Raw genomic sequence first — 17,380 nt, 5'->3', positions numbered from 1 at the left:
AACTGTGTACCCTAACACGCAACCTCTCCAGCTGGGCGCCAGAGTCCGCGCTCAGCTTCAGAGTGCGCCTGCGCCGGGTCCTGAGCGGCGTGGTTGCCCGGAAACGGTGGAGCAGCGGCTCAAGGCCCCGGGTCCTGGCTTCACTATGGCCAAATTTGTACTCGCTGGTGAGTGATCCCCGCGTCCGCCCGCAGATCGCTCAAAACACCGACAGCTACTCTCCTCCTATGACCGCTTGCCAGTGATCTTCTTAACTGGCTTATGTTCTAGCAACTCCAGCCTCTATATGGACCACCCAGGCTTTATTATGCTTTCATTCAAAAATGTATGTTGGGCAGTGACTGTGTACAAAGCACTGCTGGACACAGGGGATACAGTGAGGGGAAAGACACATCCCTGCCTTCGAGGAGCTTTCAGTCTCCTGGGATACAGAAGCATGTAAACAAGTACTTTTGATACAGTGTGATTAATGCAATGAGGGGTATGTGCACAGGGCTCTGGGGGGTGTTACAAGAGCTGATTTGTGAAGGTTTGGAATAGGGAGGACATTCCAGAAAAAGGCACAGAGGCTAGAAGTGTCATGGCCTCTGGATATGGAGGAAGTGACTGGACCTGGGGCAAGAATGGGAGCAGAAGCCGGATCCTTGCACTTCAAGAACACCAAGCAAAGGTGTTTGAACTGTATGCTGAAAGCAATGAGGAGTCATTTAAAATGTTTAAGCAGGAGGGTATCTTAATGAGCTTGCATTTTAGGAAACCCTCCTTGTCAGCAATGGAGGGAATGGACTGGAAATGTCCACTGGCATCCAGAAAACCACCAAAGAGGCTTTTACTGCAGCAGGCTATTGTACCTGCCTCCTTTCCTCTCAGCAAGTTTCTCAAAAGGGTAGACTGCTCTTCTATCTCCAGGTCCTCCTTCCACTCAATCTGGTTTCTACTTCTGCCTCCTTTCAGAAATGGCCCTCACCGAAGTCACCAATGATTTTACAGAAGCTGTCCGGTCCTTGTCTTATTTGACCTCTTTGATGCCTTAACACAATTGTCATCTCCCATCTGCCTGAAAACCTATTTCCTTTGCTCCTTTATTCATTCAGAAGAGTATTTTTGAGAATGTTGCATTTGTGGCAGTGGCAGGGCTGGGTTCTATAGGAGCAGTGGCAGTGGCAGGGGACCTTTCTTAGGCAAAGACTTCCCAGAAGAAGTGATTTTTTAATCAGGGTCCTGAAAGATGAGTGTTACCTATCGGAGAGGAAATAAGTAGGGAGGAGGAAAGTAAATTAGGCACGGGTAGCAGGGAGTGGGGCTGCAATGAGGAAAGCTAGTTTGGTGATTTTTGAGAGTATACAATAAGCAGAAAATTGAAAAAGATTTAGTAGGGTTGGAGCATAGAGTACAAGGAAGAGACTATCATATGTTAAGGCCAGAGTTAGATAACGTATATTCTTCTGAGCCACGTTCAATATTTTTTTAGATGTATTTATTTTGATTTATATTTATTTTTGGCTGCGTTGGGTCTTCGTTGCTGTGTGCGGGCTTTCTCTAGTTGCAGCGAGTGGGGGCTACTCTTCATTGCAGTGCACGGGCCTCTCATTGTGGTGTCTTCTCTTGTTGCAGAGCACGGGCTCTAGGCACGCGGGCTTCAGTAGTTGCAGCACGCAGGCTCAGTAGTTGTGGTGCATGGACTTAGTTGCTCCATGGCATGTGGGATCTTCCCGGACTGGGGCTCGAACCCGTGTCCCCTGCACTGGCAGGCAGATTCTTAACCACTGCGCCACCAGGGAAGCCCTCAATATTTTAAACTTTATCTAAAGTACATGGAAGGTTTTTGGAAGGAGATACATAATCAAATTTGCATTTTATCTGAGTGTTATTGCTACAGTGTGAGAAGAAAAAGACTGGATGCCCAGAGCCCAGTTAGGTACTGTAGTCCAGGAAGGAAATACTGGTGGCCTGGTCTAGGAAGGTGGGCAATGGAAATGGAAAGAAGTGAATGGATTGGAGAGATGTTAGGGAGCAGAATCTATAGAACTAGACATTTACCTAGGTGGAGGAAGAAAGGAAGGGAGAAGAAAGAGTTAAAATTATTCCCAAGCAGTAGTTTGCATAACTGGGTAGATGGGAAGTCATTGAAAAAAAGCAGAAGAGTAGGCTTTATACTCTGGGTACTGTTAATACTCTTAAATAACTGGGTAGATGAACATAAAGAACATAAGAGAAGGAGCAAATTTAGTAGGCGAGTGGTGGCAAAATCTGTCATAGACATGCTGAGTGCCTATAAGACATTTAGAAGAAGTTGAAAAAATACAGGAGGGTGTAGACATCTAGATAAGGAGGTAGTTCTGAACTGGAAATACAGATTTCTACTTGAAACCAAAGGAGTGGAGGAGATTATCCAGGAAGGATCCTAGAGTATGAAGATAAGATACCTTGTAGAATGCTAACCTTTTAATGCATTAATAAAGGAATAGGAACCTAAAAGTGTAATGAGGAGTGGCCAGAGAAGTAGGAAGAAAACCTGAAGAATGCCCCCACCATAGTGGGTATTTCAAAAGTTGAAGGGAGACAAATGCTACCAAGGGTCAACAAGAAAAGGATCAAAAAGTATCCATTGGATTTAGTGACATGGAGGTCCATGGTGACCTTCTAGAGAATTATGGGAAAAGCCAGATTGCAGTGGCATGAGAAATCAATGGAAGTGAGGAACTGGGGATGGCAAGTGTAGAGAACTATTTCAAGAACTATTTCAAGTTTTAGTAGAAAAGGGCAGGTAGAAGGCAACGACTGAAGGGGGTCATGGGCCTTTTGTTTCTCAGGACAGGAGAAACTTAAATATAATGAGTATATTTTAATTATGGTAGAAACAGGCCATTAGAAACAGAGCTAAGATGCTAGAAAAAGGGGATAACCAATGGAGGTGGAAGAGGGTGGTGTTCAGAGCATAAGTGGTGAGATTGGATCTGGATACGAGGTAGGATCCCTCTTCCACTGAATAGAAGAAAGAAGGAAAGGATGAGTCCAAATGCAGATAGGCTAGTAGGTTTGATGGCAGGAGGTTGGGGGATTTCCCAACTGGTGCCTTTTTGTATGATTTGGTTTAGTTTGCATAAAGTAGAAAGCAGAGTTTTCTGTTGTCTTCTGATATACAGAAAAATATTGGAGAGAAGGAAGAGGCTTGAAGGAAGTAGACAGTTTGGAATGGTAATTGTAGAGACCAGAAGAGAGTGCTGCCAAGGGAAACAGAGGGATCTCCAGGAAGAGTTGAGGGCCAGTTGAGACTGGTGACCATGAATTTATAATGGTGCCACTCTGCTTGGTTCTACCATGTTTATCCAGGGGTGCCAAGTACATGAAACCCAGGCACAGAAAAGGCAATTTACTGGATTCATTCAGGGTGAGGGGCATTTACCAGGCTTACTTGCCAGAAGCCCAGTGGGGCAAGAGAATTGAAGACATGAACCAGAAGAGTGGTCTGAATTCATGAGCCATGGATTTGAACTAAACAGGGAGGCTAATAGCCAGGGGGAGTTTGAGAGGGGTTGATGACTTAGAAGTCACGAGGAGGTTGAAGAACTGGTGATTGGGAGTAATCGGGGAAGAATGCTATAGAGAGGGTTCTGCCCTTGGCCCCTGCCCCTCCTACTCTACCGGACATCCAGTCCCACCAACTTTAGTGGCTGTCACTTTCTCTGTGTTTATGCCTGCAATATCTGTATCCTAAGCTATTACATAAGGCCTGCTCTTCAGATTTGCAGGTGCAGCTGCCTGCTGGTCATAGCCACTTAGATATACTACAGATACTTCCAGCTGCACTTTATAATTTAAACTTCTCACCCATGATTTCTCTCTAGTAAGGTCAGGATCACCTACCCACGCCAGAAAAAAGAAATTAAGCCAGACTCTTCTCTCTCCCGCCAATTCTCCTTCCCCTTCCCCCAATACTCTCTGCACACATATCAAGTCCACATGTGATTTTACCACCACTCCTCACTTCACACTTTGCCTTTTAGTAGCTACTAATGAGTAGTTCATTATGAGTAGTTCATGCTTAATTAGTAGCCTGGCAGCCTCTTAGAGGAAGTGAGGTCTAATATAGCACTGGAGGAAAATAAATATTCAATAGTCTTTTTTCCTTTCCACATTTTATTACTAATGATTCTGATCTCCTATGAAATTCATTTTATTTTGCCAATATAATAAAAATCAAAAGTTTATGTTATGGCAGTTTATGCTATAACTCTATATAAATTATATTGTAACTGTGTGATTGATTCTGTAATTATATGACAAATACTTGTAACTACATGATAATTTCCATGTGATGAAAGAAAATATTGCTAATTTGAATTTTTTAGGTAGAGCAGATTGCCCATATTATGCTAAAGCAGAACTTCTGGCAGATTATTTACAAAAGAATCTTCCTGATTTTCGGATACATAAAATTACACAACATCCTGATGTTTGGGAGGTAAGAGGCCTTTACAGTTTGTTAAACTCACACACACAGAAAAATGTGTTCTGATTTAATTAAATATTAGCTAGTGTATCAGATAGCTTTCCAGTAATGAATGTTCATGTACTATTGATATTTTAATATTAGTAAAATAAGTCCTGACTTATCAGCCTCAAAACATAATTTGTATTTTTTTCCTAGTACCTAATAGAACAAATGAGGCCCTAACCTGTAAGTAGAATAAATTTGGCTGGTATTTTTCCCCCAAGAATCCACATAGCTTATATTGCACTTTTTAACTTTCAATTCTCCTTCATATTGATTTCTAATGACATGAGGGACTTGTTTATTTGACACACCCTTCTTTGGGACTGAGATGGAAATTTGGGTGAAGGAGTTTCCTTTACTGGGGAGTGCTCTTGGGAACAACATCCTTAGAAAGAATGAGGGCAGCAGGACTGGGCAATGGGAGAAGTTGAACTGCCATCCAGCTCTAACAAAGGGCTCAGCCAGCCCTACAGGGAACTCTGAAGCTGGGATGGCCCTTCAGAGATACCCCCCCAAACAGGCAAGGAGGCCAGGCTTTTGTTCTCCTACAGCTAGCAGTCATAGGATGTGGGCTGCCCTGGGGAAGAGACTTAACCTTCGGCAAGGGAACATCCTTTGGTTGAGGTCAATTTCCAGAGAGAGACTCAGCACTGAGCCATCAACAGCCAATACACCTCGTGGCAGGGGGAATGAGTGCCTTGGTCACGAAGGAGGAATAGGGACTACGCGTGACAGGATCTGCTAGTTCACCAGTTGTGCCTTTTGGATCCCCATGCTGCATATAATACGTTCACACCATCTGGGAACAGCTCTTCCAGAATTCTGGTTGGCATCTCTCCCCGGGGAAACTTTATAAGAGGAAGTTTAGTTAAATGAACAATAGTCTCCGCAGCACATCATTTCAGCACTACACATCATTCAGCACCATAAATGACTCATCACCTTTCTTCTCTTCTATCCATTGTAGATTCCCCTCACCCTCTGCTGATTCAGGTGACTTATTAGGTGTGGTGGTGACTTACACCTGTATCCTTAGGGGTCTGAGCCCTCGTCTCTATTCCCTTTTCAGGATATGACTGTTGCACCTGTCCATTTGCTGTCAAAATTGAGCAAGGCACTACCAAGGATGCCCCAATGGATTACCTAGATGCCAAGCATTCTTTCCTGCCCACATTGGGTAATAGCTGCCCTACATGCTCCTGATCAACAGGGGCAGTTACCCCTTCCATGACGGTAACTCCTTTCCTTACTGGCTGATCTCTTGGCACAGGAGCTCTAAGTGACCATGTGGCAGCCATAGATTAAAGTTTAACGGGACTTTTCCTGATAGAAGCACCCCTCACCCTGGGTGGGTCACTGGGAGTGATGGTAAGCAGGGTCACTCTTAATTCCATTCTTGGTTCCTGGATTCATGTATTTGACCTATTGGGGCAAAACTCTATTGATTTGTGGTATATATTGCATCCTGAAAGATGGTACCCCCATCCTTGCAAGGTATCAGTCTCTAAGCTGGTGCCTGCATCTTCAGTGTGTTGTTCCATCCCTCTAGCATGCTGCTAGATGTTGCCATATATGATAGGGCCAGTGGGTCCCTGGTTTCATGCCCAATGTCATACATCCTTTACTTTAAAATGGGTTACTTGGTTCAAAGTGATGTTATGCAGGCTCCCATGTTGGTAGGTTAAATATTTTGAAAAGTCTTGAACAGGGTGCTGGCCAAAGTCCTACAAACAATAAAGGCAATTCTTTATCCAGAATATATGTTGATTAAAATCAAGGTGAATCACTGCTCTTTCCAGGGTAGAAGGGGTCCAATGTAATCAGATTGCCACCAAGAGGCTGGTTGTTGTCTTTGAGGGATAGTGCCATTAACAGGAGGTCAGCGTTGATCTCTGTTAATGGCAGCAGCAATGGCTAGATCCGCTTTGATGAGTGATAGCTTGTTTTCTCAGACCATTGCATAAGCTCTAACTTTTTCATGTCCCCATTGTGCCTTCAGCTGTCTAAGTTATCTTACTGCTGGGTTGCTTAGTGCTCCTGTCATAATAGATGTTCTCTGGTGGGCACTGCCCCTTGTCCTCTTTAATTTCAGAATTCTATCTTCCCAATTGCCACAGGGCCCAGATCTATAACAGCATGTCATTTAACAGCCATGGCCCAGGCTTCTCAGTGATGCTGAGACCCCTCTCATCAGTGCATTCCTTGTCACTTTGGTGAATGTAGTGTCCTCCAGGTCCTTCCAGAGAACATAGGTGACCAACAGTTTTCCAGCCTTCCGTCATAGCATATCCACTCTAGCGAGCCCATTTTTTCTAAGCTTTTTCATCCCTTCTTCCGTGGTCTTCCATGACAGTTCTGGCATTTCCATTTTATTTCATCCCTTCCTCCAAGCTTTGAAGAGCCATCCTAGCAACATGTTAGCACTCTCTTCTGAGGTCTTTGTCAGGGTGTACACTCTTGAATAGCAGAAGAGAGATTCATTTTGATAAATTCTCTCTTGTTCAGCTTTATGTTCCACTCTTGATTCAGCACCCTCAGGGTCCAGTCCTGTACATATTCTTCCAGCTCCTGCCAGGACATCACCATGCCCTGCTTGCTGCTGAAGGTCCTTTGAGGTAGAGTCTCTTTCTTCTAGACTCCCAGTATTTCACTGGTCAGGCTACGTTGTGACTAGAGGGGCCATGGGGGAATCATCATGGTGGAAACATCAACAAGGGAAATTCATTTGTAAGATTTTATTTGTAAGGTAGCTTCGTTATACATTCCTCCAAAAACAAGAATGTTGCCATGTACTTTGCCCATAGAAATGTTGCATTCTGTCTCTATGCAGATATTGTCATTGGAAGGCCTGGTGTACACAAACCAGATAATGATGATTTAAACTTTTTCTAGTAAATATTATCAGAAATCCCAAGATAATTTTTAGCTCATTAATTCAATCTAAAAAATATAAACTATACTCACATATTTGGAAAGCAATATCAAATTTATATGGCCCTAAAACCAGAGACATCTCATACAGAAAACCATTTGAGTTGGAAAACTTGGCTTCTTTTTTAAGCCAAACCCTTGCACTTCAGGTCTACTCAGGAAAGAGAGCAACATTCAGTACCTTTATTTGGTCGATGAATTCAAAGAATATTCTTTCTTACTTGATTAATTTGTTACTCAGTTCATCACTATTTCTATATTTATATTTTACAGTTTAAAAATATCTAAATTTTATTATGTATACACAGAGGTAGTAAAAAAAAAAACTAGTATTTTAATGTTTGAACTCTAAAGTATTGAATTGAATTCCAAGGCAGATTCAATGTGTGACTTCTCGTGGACTATATCTTTCAATAGGAGTGGCTGAAAGAGTTGTGTAAAAAGAATAAGTGGAGTCACAAAAATTCCCCCATCATCTGGAGAGAGCTGTTGGATCGTGGAGGAAAGGGTTTGCTTTTGGGAGGATATAATGAGTTCCTAGAACATGCCCAGGTATACAAATTAAGTTGATTTATCTGTCTAAAACATTATCGTTCTCTCCTATTATAATATTTTTCAAATGTCTTGCTTTCTAAGGTATTCTCTCAGCTCTCTTTTTACTCTATTTGGGCTTTAAACAAGAACTCTCCATTATCGCCATTGTCAACTATTCTGGTGTTGATTTTTTCTTTCCCAATATTTAGCTTTACTATGGTGTCACCTCTAGCATGACGACTGAGCTGATGAAGACAGTTGCTCAAGAGAACCTGGGGACACACATAGGAAAAGAGCTGGAGAAAGAAGCCCTGAAAGGTCTCATCAACCCCTTGCAGGTCTGGATCACCAGGTGGGACCGTCAAATCCCAGGATTCGTGAGGTTGGCTTTTTATGTTTAGAAGGACAATGATGTAGGATTCATTACATGATGGAAGAATATCTGAGTGTCAAGTGTGAGATTTGGATGTATGTATAGAAATATTATAGATATGTAATATATGTATATGCATATAAATCCCCTAGTGTAGCCCCATGTATGAGTGTTAGACTATATATAGGTTTAATGTGTATGTAATATGCATATAATACACATACATACTAAATCTAAGAGCAACTTTATAGCAAAGATACTTACTTTGCATAACTGTCTCCAGCTCTCCTGCCCTCATTCTGTGCGTCTCACGCTGTCTGCTGCTCATACCATCTTGCTCTTTGCCTCCCTGTCCTTCCTTCCCTCTCCCTTGTTTCCTCCCTTCCCTCCCCCATCTTCCTGACTGTTGCCCTCTTCCTCTTGCCCACTTGCTTTTGCCCCTCATCACTCTCAGTCTCAGTGGTGGGTGGACACATTCGATGTTTGTCATTGCTTTGTCTCTCTATCTCTGTGCTCTGCCTCCCTCTTTGTCCTTCTGCTGTCCATCTTGCTCTATCTCTCCCTCCCCCTTTCCTTTCCCCACCTCTCAATCTGTCTCTCACACTGCCCTTCTTACTACCTATGTGTGTATCCTAATATACAGGCTCATCTGAAAAATTCTTTGTTATTATGAAAGATTTCAAATGCAGAAAAGAACTGAGAATGATGTAATAACCGTCCATGAACTTTACACCCAGATTTAATAATATTACATCGGCTTTAGGATTTTTTTTAATATTTATTTATTTATTTGGCTGCACTGGGTCTTAGCTGCAGCACGCGGGATCTTTATTTGCAGCATCCGGGCTCTTATCTGCGGCATGCGGGCTCCTCCTTGTGGCCTGCGGGACCCAGCTCCCTGACCAGGGATCAAACCCGGGCCCCCCTGCATGGGGAGCACAGAGTCCTAACCACTGGACCACCAGGGAAGTCCCTAGATATTTTTAAAGGATTAAAATGGTACAGATGCTCTTGAAAACACCACTGCGCCTCTCTCCAAACCCACTATGAAAAATTGCCCAGATGCATTTCCAGACTCCCCCTCAGCGGTCATTAGGGCTCTCAGTTATCAGCCAAGCTATAGAGTACTCAAATACTGGCTGAATTGTGGGTGCAGATACATGATACCTCACCTGTGTTGACCCTAGGCTTCTTTATAAGGATTTGGAAAAATAGGCCTTTCTAAAAGATGTCATTACTTTGCAGATAAGGGTACAACATAGAAAAGAGTTATGGTTAAGTGAAACTGATTTCCTTATCTTTTTTTAAAAAGAATGTAAACACGTAATTACAGTAATATGACACAGTTCTTTTAAATTTTGCTTTCTGCCTATTCTATTTAATTTGAAAAGCCTTATAAACAGGTACATTTCTTACTTTGGTATTGTTTTCAGATGGCCAAAGCAAGAAGTTAGCAGTGAGAATTATTTTGTTCTACTTTTGATTTCTAGCCTTAAAAATGTCTGTGCAGCTGTGTATGCCAATTTAAGATATTAAATCACCCTATTAATGCACATGCAGAATTATATCTATTAAGAATAAAGCCTGGGGACTTCCCTGGTGGCACAGTGGTTAAGAATCCGCCTGCCAGTGCAGGGGACACGGGTTCAAGCCCTGGTCCGGGAAGATCCCACATGCCGCGGGGCAACTAAGCCCATGAGGCACAACTACTGAGCCTGCGCTCTAGAGCCTGTGAGCCACAACTACTGAGCCCGCGTGCCACAACTACTGAAGCCCGTTCGCCTAGAGCCCGTACTCCGCAACAAAAGAAGCCACTGCAATAAGAAGCCCGCGCACCACAACAAAGAGTAGCCCCCACTAGCCGCAACTAGAGAAAGCCCGCGCACAGCAATGAAGACCCAACACAGCCGAAAATAAATAAATAAATAAATTTATAAAAAAAAAAAAAAGACTTCTATACATGGTTGGTACTTTTAAAAAAAAAAGAATAAAGCCTGAAAAGGAGCAAAAGATTTAACCATTCGTAATCGGCTTTGCATTTTTATTAGTGCATCGGCGCCTGCCTGCTACAACCTAATTCCCATCTTGACAAGTGGTGAAGTGTTTGGACCGCATATGGAAATTAGCATAAACCTATTTGACAACAAGCAGGCAGAAGAAAAACTCACAAGCCTTGTGAAAGAGGCTCAGGACCTGGCGTCGCCCTTCCTGCAGAGTGTGTCCGTCTGCACCCGAGCGGAGGAGGCCTTCCGCCAGGCCCACGTGATCATCTTCCTCGACGACCACGTGGACAAGGAGGTGTACAGTTTGGAAGACTGCATCCAAAGCAGGGCTACTCTGTGCCACCTCTACGGATCCCTGATTGAGAAAAATGCTCATGATTCCGTCAGAATTATTGTGGGAGGAAAAACCTTTGTGAATCTCAAAACGTCTTTGCTTATGAGATACGCCCCAAACTTCGCTCACAATATTGTCGCTGTGGCCTTGGGCGTAGAAGGCAAAGCGAAGGCGGAGCTGGCCAGAAAACTGAAAACGACTCCCTCATGTGAGTGAGCTCCCGTTTCCGTGTCTGGTTTTAAACAGCGTGATTTCACAGCAGCTAGGAAGAACACTGTCCCCTCTAAAATCAGTCGGGATATCTGGACTACAAAGTATGAAGCAGAGGCAGAGAACTTCTGATTGTGTGATTTCACTACTGTGCATTTTCTTTCTACTAGCTTTTATGACTAGCTGATCTTTTCCCATCATTATAAAAATTAAGAAACAAATACTTAAATAAGATTTCTATTTTTCAAGTAGTAATTTGAAACTTAATATTCCTTTTTTTTTCTTTTTTTTTCCGTGATAGTAGTCAACCAACGTAATGGGTGTTTTTTAAAAAAATACTCAGGGCTCTGTTAAAGTGACCCCCACCCCACTTCCCACCTGTGTGACTTGGGGCAAATCACTTAACCTTGCTGTGCCTCACTTCCTCACCTGTAAAATGAGGATGTAAATAGCACCTACATCCTAGAATTGATGCCAGGATTTAAAGAGATAATATTTCTAAAGTGCTTGGAGGAGTGCCTGACACATGGTAAACATTTGCAAGGATAGTAAAGTTGTTAAGGTGATTATGCTATCTGATCAGTTTCTGCTCCTAGTAACCTTTGTACTTATAGAGGTCAAAATCATAGGAGGATGAGACAGAACCAGAAAATGGATTTTTGTATCTAAAGGGGGAGTGCTGTATCTAAAAATATTTGTCATATTTGACAGACTTTAGCTATTTGTGCCCTTAGATGGAGCAGGTGCAACGAAGTCTATTGAGAATGCCAGGAAGTGCAAGGCATGACATCAAGCAAAATTGGGAAGACAGTAAAATGTGAGCCTAGAATGCTCTCAGTCAGAGCTATAAAGGACTTTGGTGAGCCCCTCACACATTAGGGCAAGAGCCGTATTGTCCTTTTCTTAACAACAAAGCCCTAGGACCATAACTTCTGGTATTCTTGCATACAAATCATTAGTGTCTTACCCCCAGGGTCAGTGCATACCTCAGCCAAATGGATACTAAAATTATTAAATAGGAAAACATTTCCTAATCATTTTATCTCTGTTATCAACCTTATATGTATATGTGTAGATACTGATTTCTCACAAAAGATCTGTGATACACTGATGAAAGTGTCAAGAAGAGGCAGTGTTACAAAATTTAAAACAGAGCAGGCACTTTCAACCAGAAAGCTGCTCTCTTGTGGGCCTGGTGGTACCATAAATTCTAAACCCTGCTGTATTCAAAGCCAATAAGCACAGGAGCAGCAGAAAAAAGAAAAGTGGAGACAAGTTGGGACAAAAAAGGGAAATGTTAGAGGGATGGCTGTTAAAGTGGAATTGTCAGTGGAGTAGTAAGGAGGAAGTTGGCAACGACAAAGACAGAGTTAAACAAAGTAACATGAACTAGAAAAAGCATCAGGGAGAATTATTCCAGGAGAATTCCAGATGCCCAGAGGGGAGCAAACCTTTTCAGGATATCCCTTGAGTTCAGTTCACACATAAACCTGTTTCTCAGACTATGTACATTGGCTTAGTTGGAACTCTTTCTGTACAAGTGACAGAAAATCCACTCAAAGCGACCAAAATCAGAGCTACTTTTCCACATAACTGAAGAGTGCAGGAGTAGTTCTTATTTGGGGCATAGCCGGATGCCGGGGTTCAAATGATGATGTCAAGCCTGGTTCGTGCTCTCACGTGGCTCGCCACTCAGCTCTGCTTTCCTCAGCTTTGATCTGATTCTCGGATAGGCTTTCCCTAAAAAGTGGCAAAATAGCTATGGGCATCATAGCTTAACTACCCCAGTAGAAAAAGAGCGTTCTCTTTCGATTCTTTGTATAAAAGTAGCAGAATAATATCTCATTGACTGGGCTTAGACCACATGCCCTTCTCCAAATCAATCATTGTGGCCAGAAATCTGGAATCTAGGTCTGATGCCTATTGATAGACCTGAGAGGTGAGGACAGCTTCACCCAAACCAAATGGACTGAAATTGGGGGAGGGTACCTATTGAAAGAAAAACCAGTATGCTGTTAAAGAAAAAAAGTAGGAAGAGATGTTAGGACAAAAAAAAAAAAAAAAAAAAAAAAGCAGATGTCCGCTATAATTTTCTCCAGCTTGATTTAAGGCATTTAGAGCTATACAGGGCCTTAAAGCTTTAAGAAAAATTCTTTTCCCTCCTGCCTGCCTTTGAACACAACTCTGTAAGAGTGTGATACTTGGAGCTGCTGCAGTCATTTTAGGACCATGAGGGGAAAGCCAAGAGAGTAACATTTTTGAGCTGCTTAACAAGCACCAGTGTCACTGCCTACCTCGACTTGTTATCTGAGAAAAGTAAACTCCTTCTAGTTCAGCAAAGTCAAAAGGATATTCTGTTACTTGAAGCCAACAGCAATCTTATCTCATACAGAACAGGAAAGAATTTAATCTCTGTAATAGAAAGTGGTGTGACCTTTTAAGAGAATTAAGTTTTTAAACAAATAAATAAGTTTATAAATAAATCAATAAAATCCCCTATTTTCACTTCAGATACATTCCCAGAAAATCCACAATTATTAGAGAGAATTATTAGAATTTCATATACTAGAATCATGAAATACCAATTCCTATTTCTCTCTACCTCCATCCTCTTCTTTTTCTTGGTAGTATGTATCACGTTGTATAGTAGTTGTTTTCTCACCCACTCCCCTCTACCCCCAGAATATTGCAAGGATTTGGGCTGATTTGTTTTCTTCTGAGCCTCCCACCTAAAAGTGCCTCACACATATAAGCTAATTCAATATCTCTTTGTTGATTAAGATGTTCCTCGGGGTCCTCTTATTCCAGCACCTCCATTCTGCAGGAAATGAAAGCCACCCAGGGAGTCAAGTGACTTGCCCAAATTTCTATTCCAGTCTAAAATCAGGGACTCTCTGTCAGAATCAAAGCAGATAAAAAATCCTCTTCATGGCAAGCAGAGTGGTGAACTTAGGACCAGAGCAGGGGTATAATTTTCAGTAGCAATTTCTTTCAGGGAGCATTTCAGTGTTCCCTGAATTCAGTCCCATGCTCACACCATCCACGTGTATTAGGAATGGCCAGACTCTGATGATTAAGGAGATGATCCACATTGTTTGCACATTTTTAGGGAACATAAACTTAAGTCTGTTTTATAGCAAAAGGACCAATCGTAAAACAAACACACAAATAGAAAGTAGACTACAGGCAATTTTTTATATTACGATATTTTTTTAAATTTCTTTTCTTCACAGGCATCAAAGATGTGATAATTTGGGGTAATATTAGTGGAAATAACTACGTCGATCTGAGAAAAGCCAAGGTTTACAGATATGAGAGTGCTGTTTGGGGACCTCCTCACTATTCACGCCCTGTTTTAAGCCTGATTTTTGATAGGTACAGTATCTTTTTAAGTGAAGTAGTCTAACAATATTGAATAAACGTGTAATGTTATTATTTAAAAATCATCTTAGAAATCTGTGGGCAGAAGTAACTTTGTTCACACTCATCCTCATTTATGCTTTCTATTGAAGAAATGTAGAGAATTCCACAGAATTTCAACTAGTCAGTCCCCACCCCCAATTTATTTGATTTTGGAATTTTGAATTTTTATATTTCAGATTATCCTTAAAGTGGCTCACAGATTCCATTAATGTTATCACTAAAGCAAACATATGTAAAGTGAGTCTTATTTAATGTAAAGACCTCTGTCCAAGTTGAAATTAGTTGAAAAAGCTTCGAGAATAAGGAATTACAATGGTGAGCAGGCCCAGGCCATGCTAGGTGTTGGGTAAACAGAGAATTTGTGGTAAGTCTTAAAAAGTTCACTGCCACAGGAACCCAGGAAAGGCAGAATTGAGACGTGGTAAGGAGCACCATCTCTGGAGCCAAGCCACCTGGGTTGGAATTCTCATTCAGCCACTCATTAGCTGTGTGACTTTAGAGAAGTTACTTAACGTCTCTGTGCCTCGGTTTTCCCATCTGCCAAGTGGAAATGGTAACAGAGTACGGGTCTTATAGGGTCATTGGGAAGATGAAATGGGTTAAGACAGGCAAAGCACTTAGAAACTGTGCCTGTCACAGTCAACACCACCATGACGAAAAGGGCGTGGAAGGAGGAAGGGGGAGGAACGCCTTTGGAACAAGTTTCTAAACTTTGCAGCACTTTCCCAGTGGTAGCATGTCCTTTCCATCACCCCTTTCTTCCCTTCCCTTCCTTTACCCGCACCTAGAAATTGTGTCCCTGGACTCGTTCGTCTTGGAGCGCGGTTCCCCTGCATTGCTGCGTGGGCGCGGGCAGCATCTCCTGGGGCTGTATCGTGCCGGCTTAGCAAGGGCAGCCGTTTCATGCCTGTTCTACTCCGGCTGGACTGTTCCCCGAGTTTAAACTTCACATTAGAAAACTTAATTATTTCCTTAGTTCTCAATGTGAATAATTCAACATTTCATGATACTATTTTATTTAAAATGAAGGAGGGCTTCCCTGGCGGCGCAGTGGGTGGGAGCCTGCCTGCCAATGCAGGGGACGCGGGTTCGAGCCCTGGTTTGGGACGATCCCACATGCCGCGGAGCGACTAAGCCCGTGAGCCACAACTGCTGAGCCTGCGCGTCTGGAGCCTGTGCTCCGCAACAAGAGAGGCCGCGATAGTGAGAGGCCCGCGCACCGCGATGAAGAGTGGCCTCTGCTCTCCGCAAATAGAGAAAACACTCGCACATAAACGAAGACCCAACACAGCCAAAAATAAATAAAAATAAATAAATAAATAAACTTATTAAAAAAAAAAAATGAAGGATACCACTGGTTCCAAGATAGCCTCTATATAGAATAAATTCGTTGTGATGAAATTAATTGTTCGTGCAGCCTTTGGCCACTTTTCTGTGTTCCATATTTATGGTATCAAGTTTTTAGTTTGAAACTTTAGGACTCCTTTCTGCTCTGTTTCATTACTTTTCAGTTGACTCTTTATGGGCTTAAAGAAGCTTGAAGAAGGGGCGCAGGAAGTCCTACTTCTATTTTGTGGAGGTGATTTCTTGTACTTAGATCCATTGACCCAGGGAACATTCTTATTCATTCGTATTCCTTCCTCCATTGTAAAATTGTTTCTTTCTCTCCTTACAGTGAGTGGGTAAACAGAGAATTTGTGGTAAGTCTTAAAAAATTCACCGCCACAGGAAGACAATTTGGAGGCATCTTAGCTGCACACAGTATAGCCACTACGTTGAAATACTGGTACCATGGCTCACCCCCTGGGGAGATTGTGTCTTTAGGGGTACTGAGTGAAGGTAAATCTGGGTTTTTCTTATCTTATGATATTTTAAAACCTCCACGTATGCCCCCTGTGCTCCTACTTTTGTGTCCTTACCTAGACAGGCTCCTACCTCTTTAAAGGCTCTGTAAGCTCTCTGGATTTTCACAATTCCATAATCATTCATTCATGCATGCATTCCTTCAGTTATCCATTCAGCAGTGCAACAGTATTTTGTGTGCATGCACTGGGAACACACATAGGGAGTAGGCCTGGCTTTTGCCTTTCAGGAAAAAGCCTGTGTGCTTTTACTCACAGCAGAGTAAAGGAGAGCCACATACATAAATGAAATAATTCTGTTAAGTTTTTCTCACTGTATCCCTACTGAGGAAGGGAAAGCAAGGTCGATTTTCAGCAGGCAGCAGGAAGAATCAGGACCGGCACCATAAAGGAGGTGACACTTTAGGAAGTGTCACCTGCAAGTTTGAGTAGTTGTTTACCTGACAGACAAGTATGGGAAGAACATCTGGGCACAGAAGCTGCAGGAGCAAAGACACAGACTCACGATACAAAGGGCACAGCAAGACCCAGATCTCAGAGTACCAGGCAGCAGCCAGAATGTGGAAAGCTTGCTCTCCGTCCACAAATACTGTGGATATATTTTTATATCCTTACTATTTTAATCTGCTAAAAAGTATTCAGAGCACTTCTACTGTTTTTTGAAAAATAGGAAAGAGAGAATAGCTGCTGCTCTGTGCACTGTAGGTTCTACCTAGAGCATGTCTTCCCTTTGTGCTTTACATTCTCCCTGAACAAGCCCATCCATTCCCAAAGCTCCAGGCCTGGGCCTTGCTGCTGAGCCCTACCTTGTCAGACATTGCCACCTGGATGTCATGCTGTCACTTCAAACCCACACACACCAAACTGAACCTGTTGTCGTCCTCCCCAGTCTGAGCCACCTCTTGTATCCTTTATGTTATTAATGGAACCACGATCCTTCCCATTGTTTCAGTGACTATGGTGCAGCTCACGGAAATCTCCCCAAATCCCCCAAGTCAGAATTAATCTCTGTCTCTCCTCTGTACTCACATAGCATTTGTTCCTCTATCAGAGAGCATATCACAGCCTGCCTTTATGGATGGGGTGGTTAGTTGCATACGCCCTCTGCATTAGAGTTCACCCACCCTGAGGGCAGGGCTTTGGCTGGGTCTTCTTGTTGCTCCTTCATGGGTAGACTCTCAATGCGTCTTGTTCAATTAAGGTTAACGCAGG

At 42.6% G+C, this 17,380-nt stretch overlaps 1 protein-coding gene across 1 annotated transcript in view; it reads left to right on the top strand.

The window, feature by feature from the left end:
* Nucleotides 1-68: 68 nt before the first annotated feature.
* The window catches only part of MDH1B (malate dehydrogenase 1B), a 34,475-nt gene continuing 17,163 nt past the window's right edge, over nt 69-17,380 (top strand). The window contains exons 1-6 of the mRNA XM_082467194.1: nt 69-4,465; nt 7,847-7,981; nt 8,173-8,315; nt 10,385-10,881; nt 14,117-14,258; nt 15,982-16,145. Of these exons, the coding sequence (XP_082323320.1) occupies nt 4,319-4,465; nt 7,847-7,981; nt 8,173-8,315; nt 10,385-10,881; nt 14,117-14,258; nt 15,982-16,145 (1,228 nt within the window). The 5' untranslated portion in view covers nt 69-4,318. The remainder of the gene's footprint in view (nt 4,466-7,846; nt 7,982-8,172; nt 8,316-10,384; nt 10,882-14,116; nt 14,259-15,981; nt 16,146-17,380) is intronic.

This window comes from Balaenoptera physalus, assembly GCF_965194825.1.
Source record: "Balaenoptera physalus genome assembly, chromosome: 6".
NCBI lineage: Eukaryota > Metazoa > Chordata > Mammalia > Artiodactyla > Balaenopteridae > Balaenoptera > Balaenoptera physalus.
The sequence above is the reverse complement of the archived record's forward strand: the minus strand, read 5'-3'. Positions and strand labels throughout refer to the sequence as shown.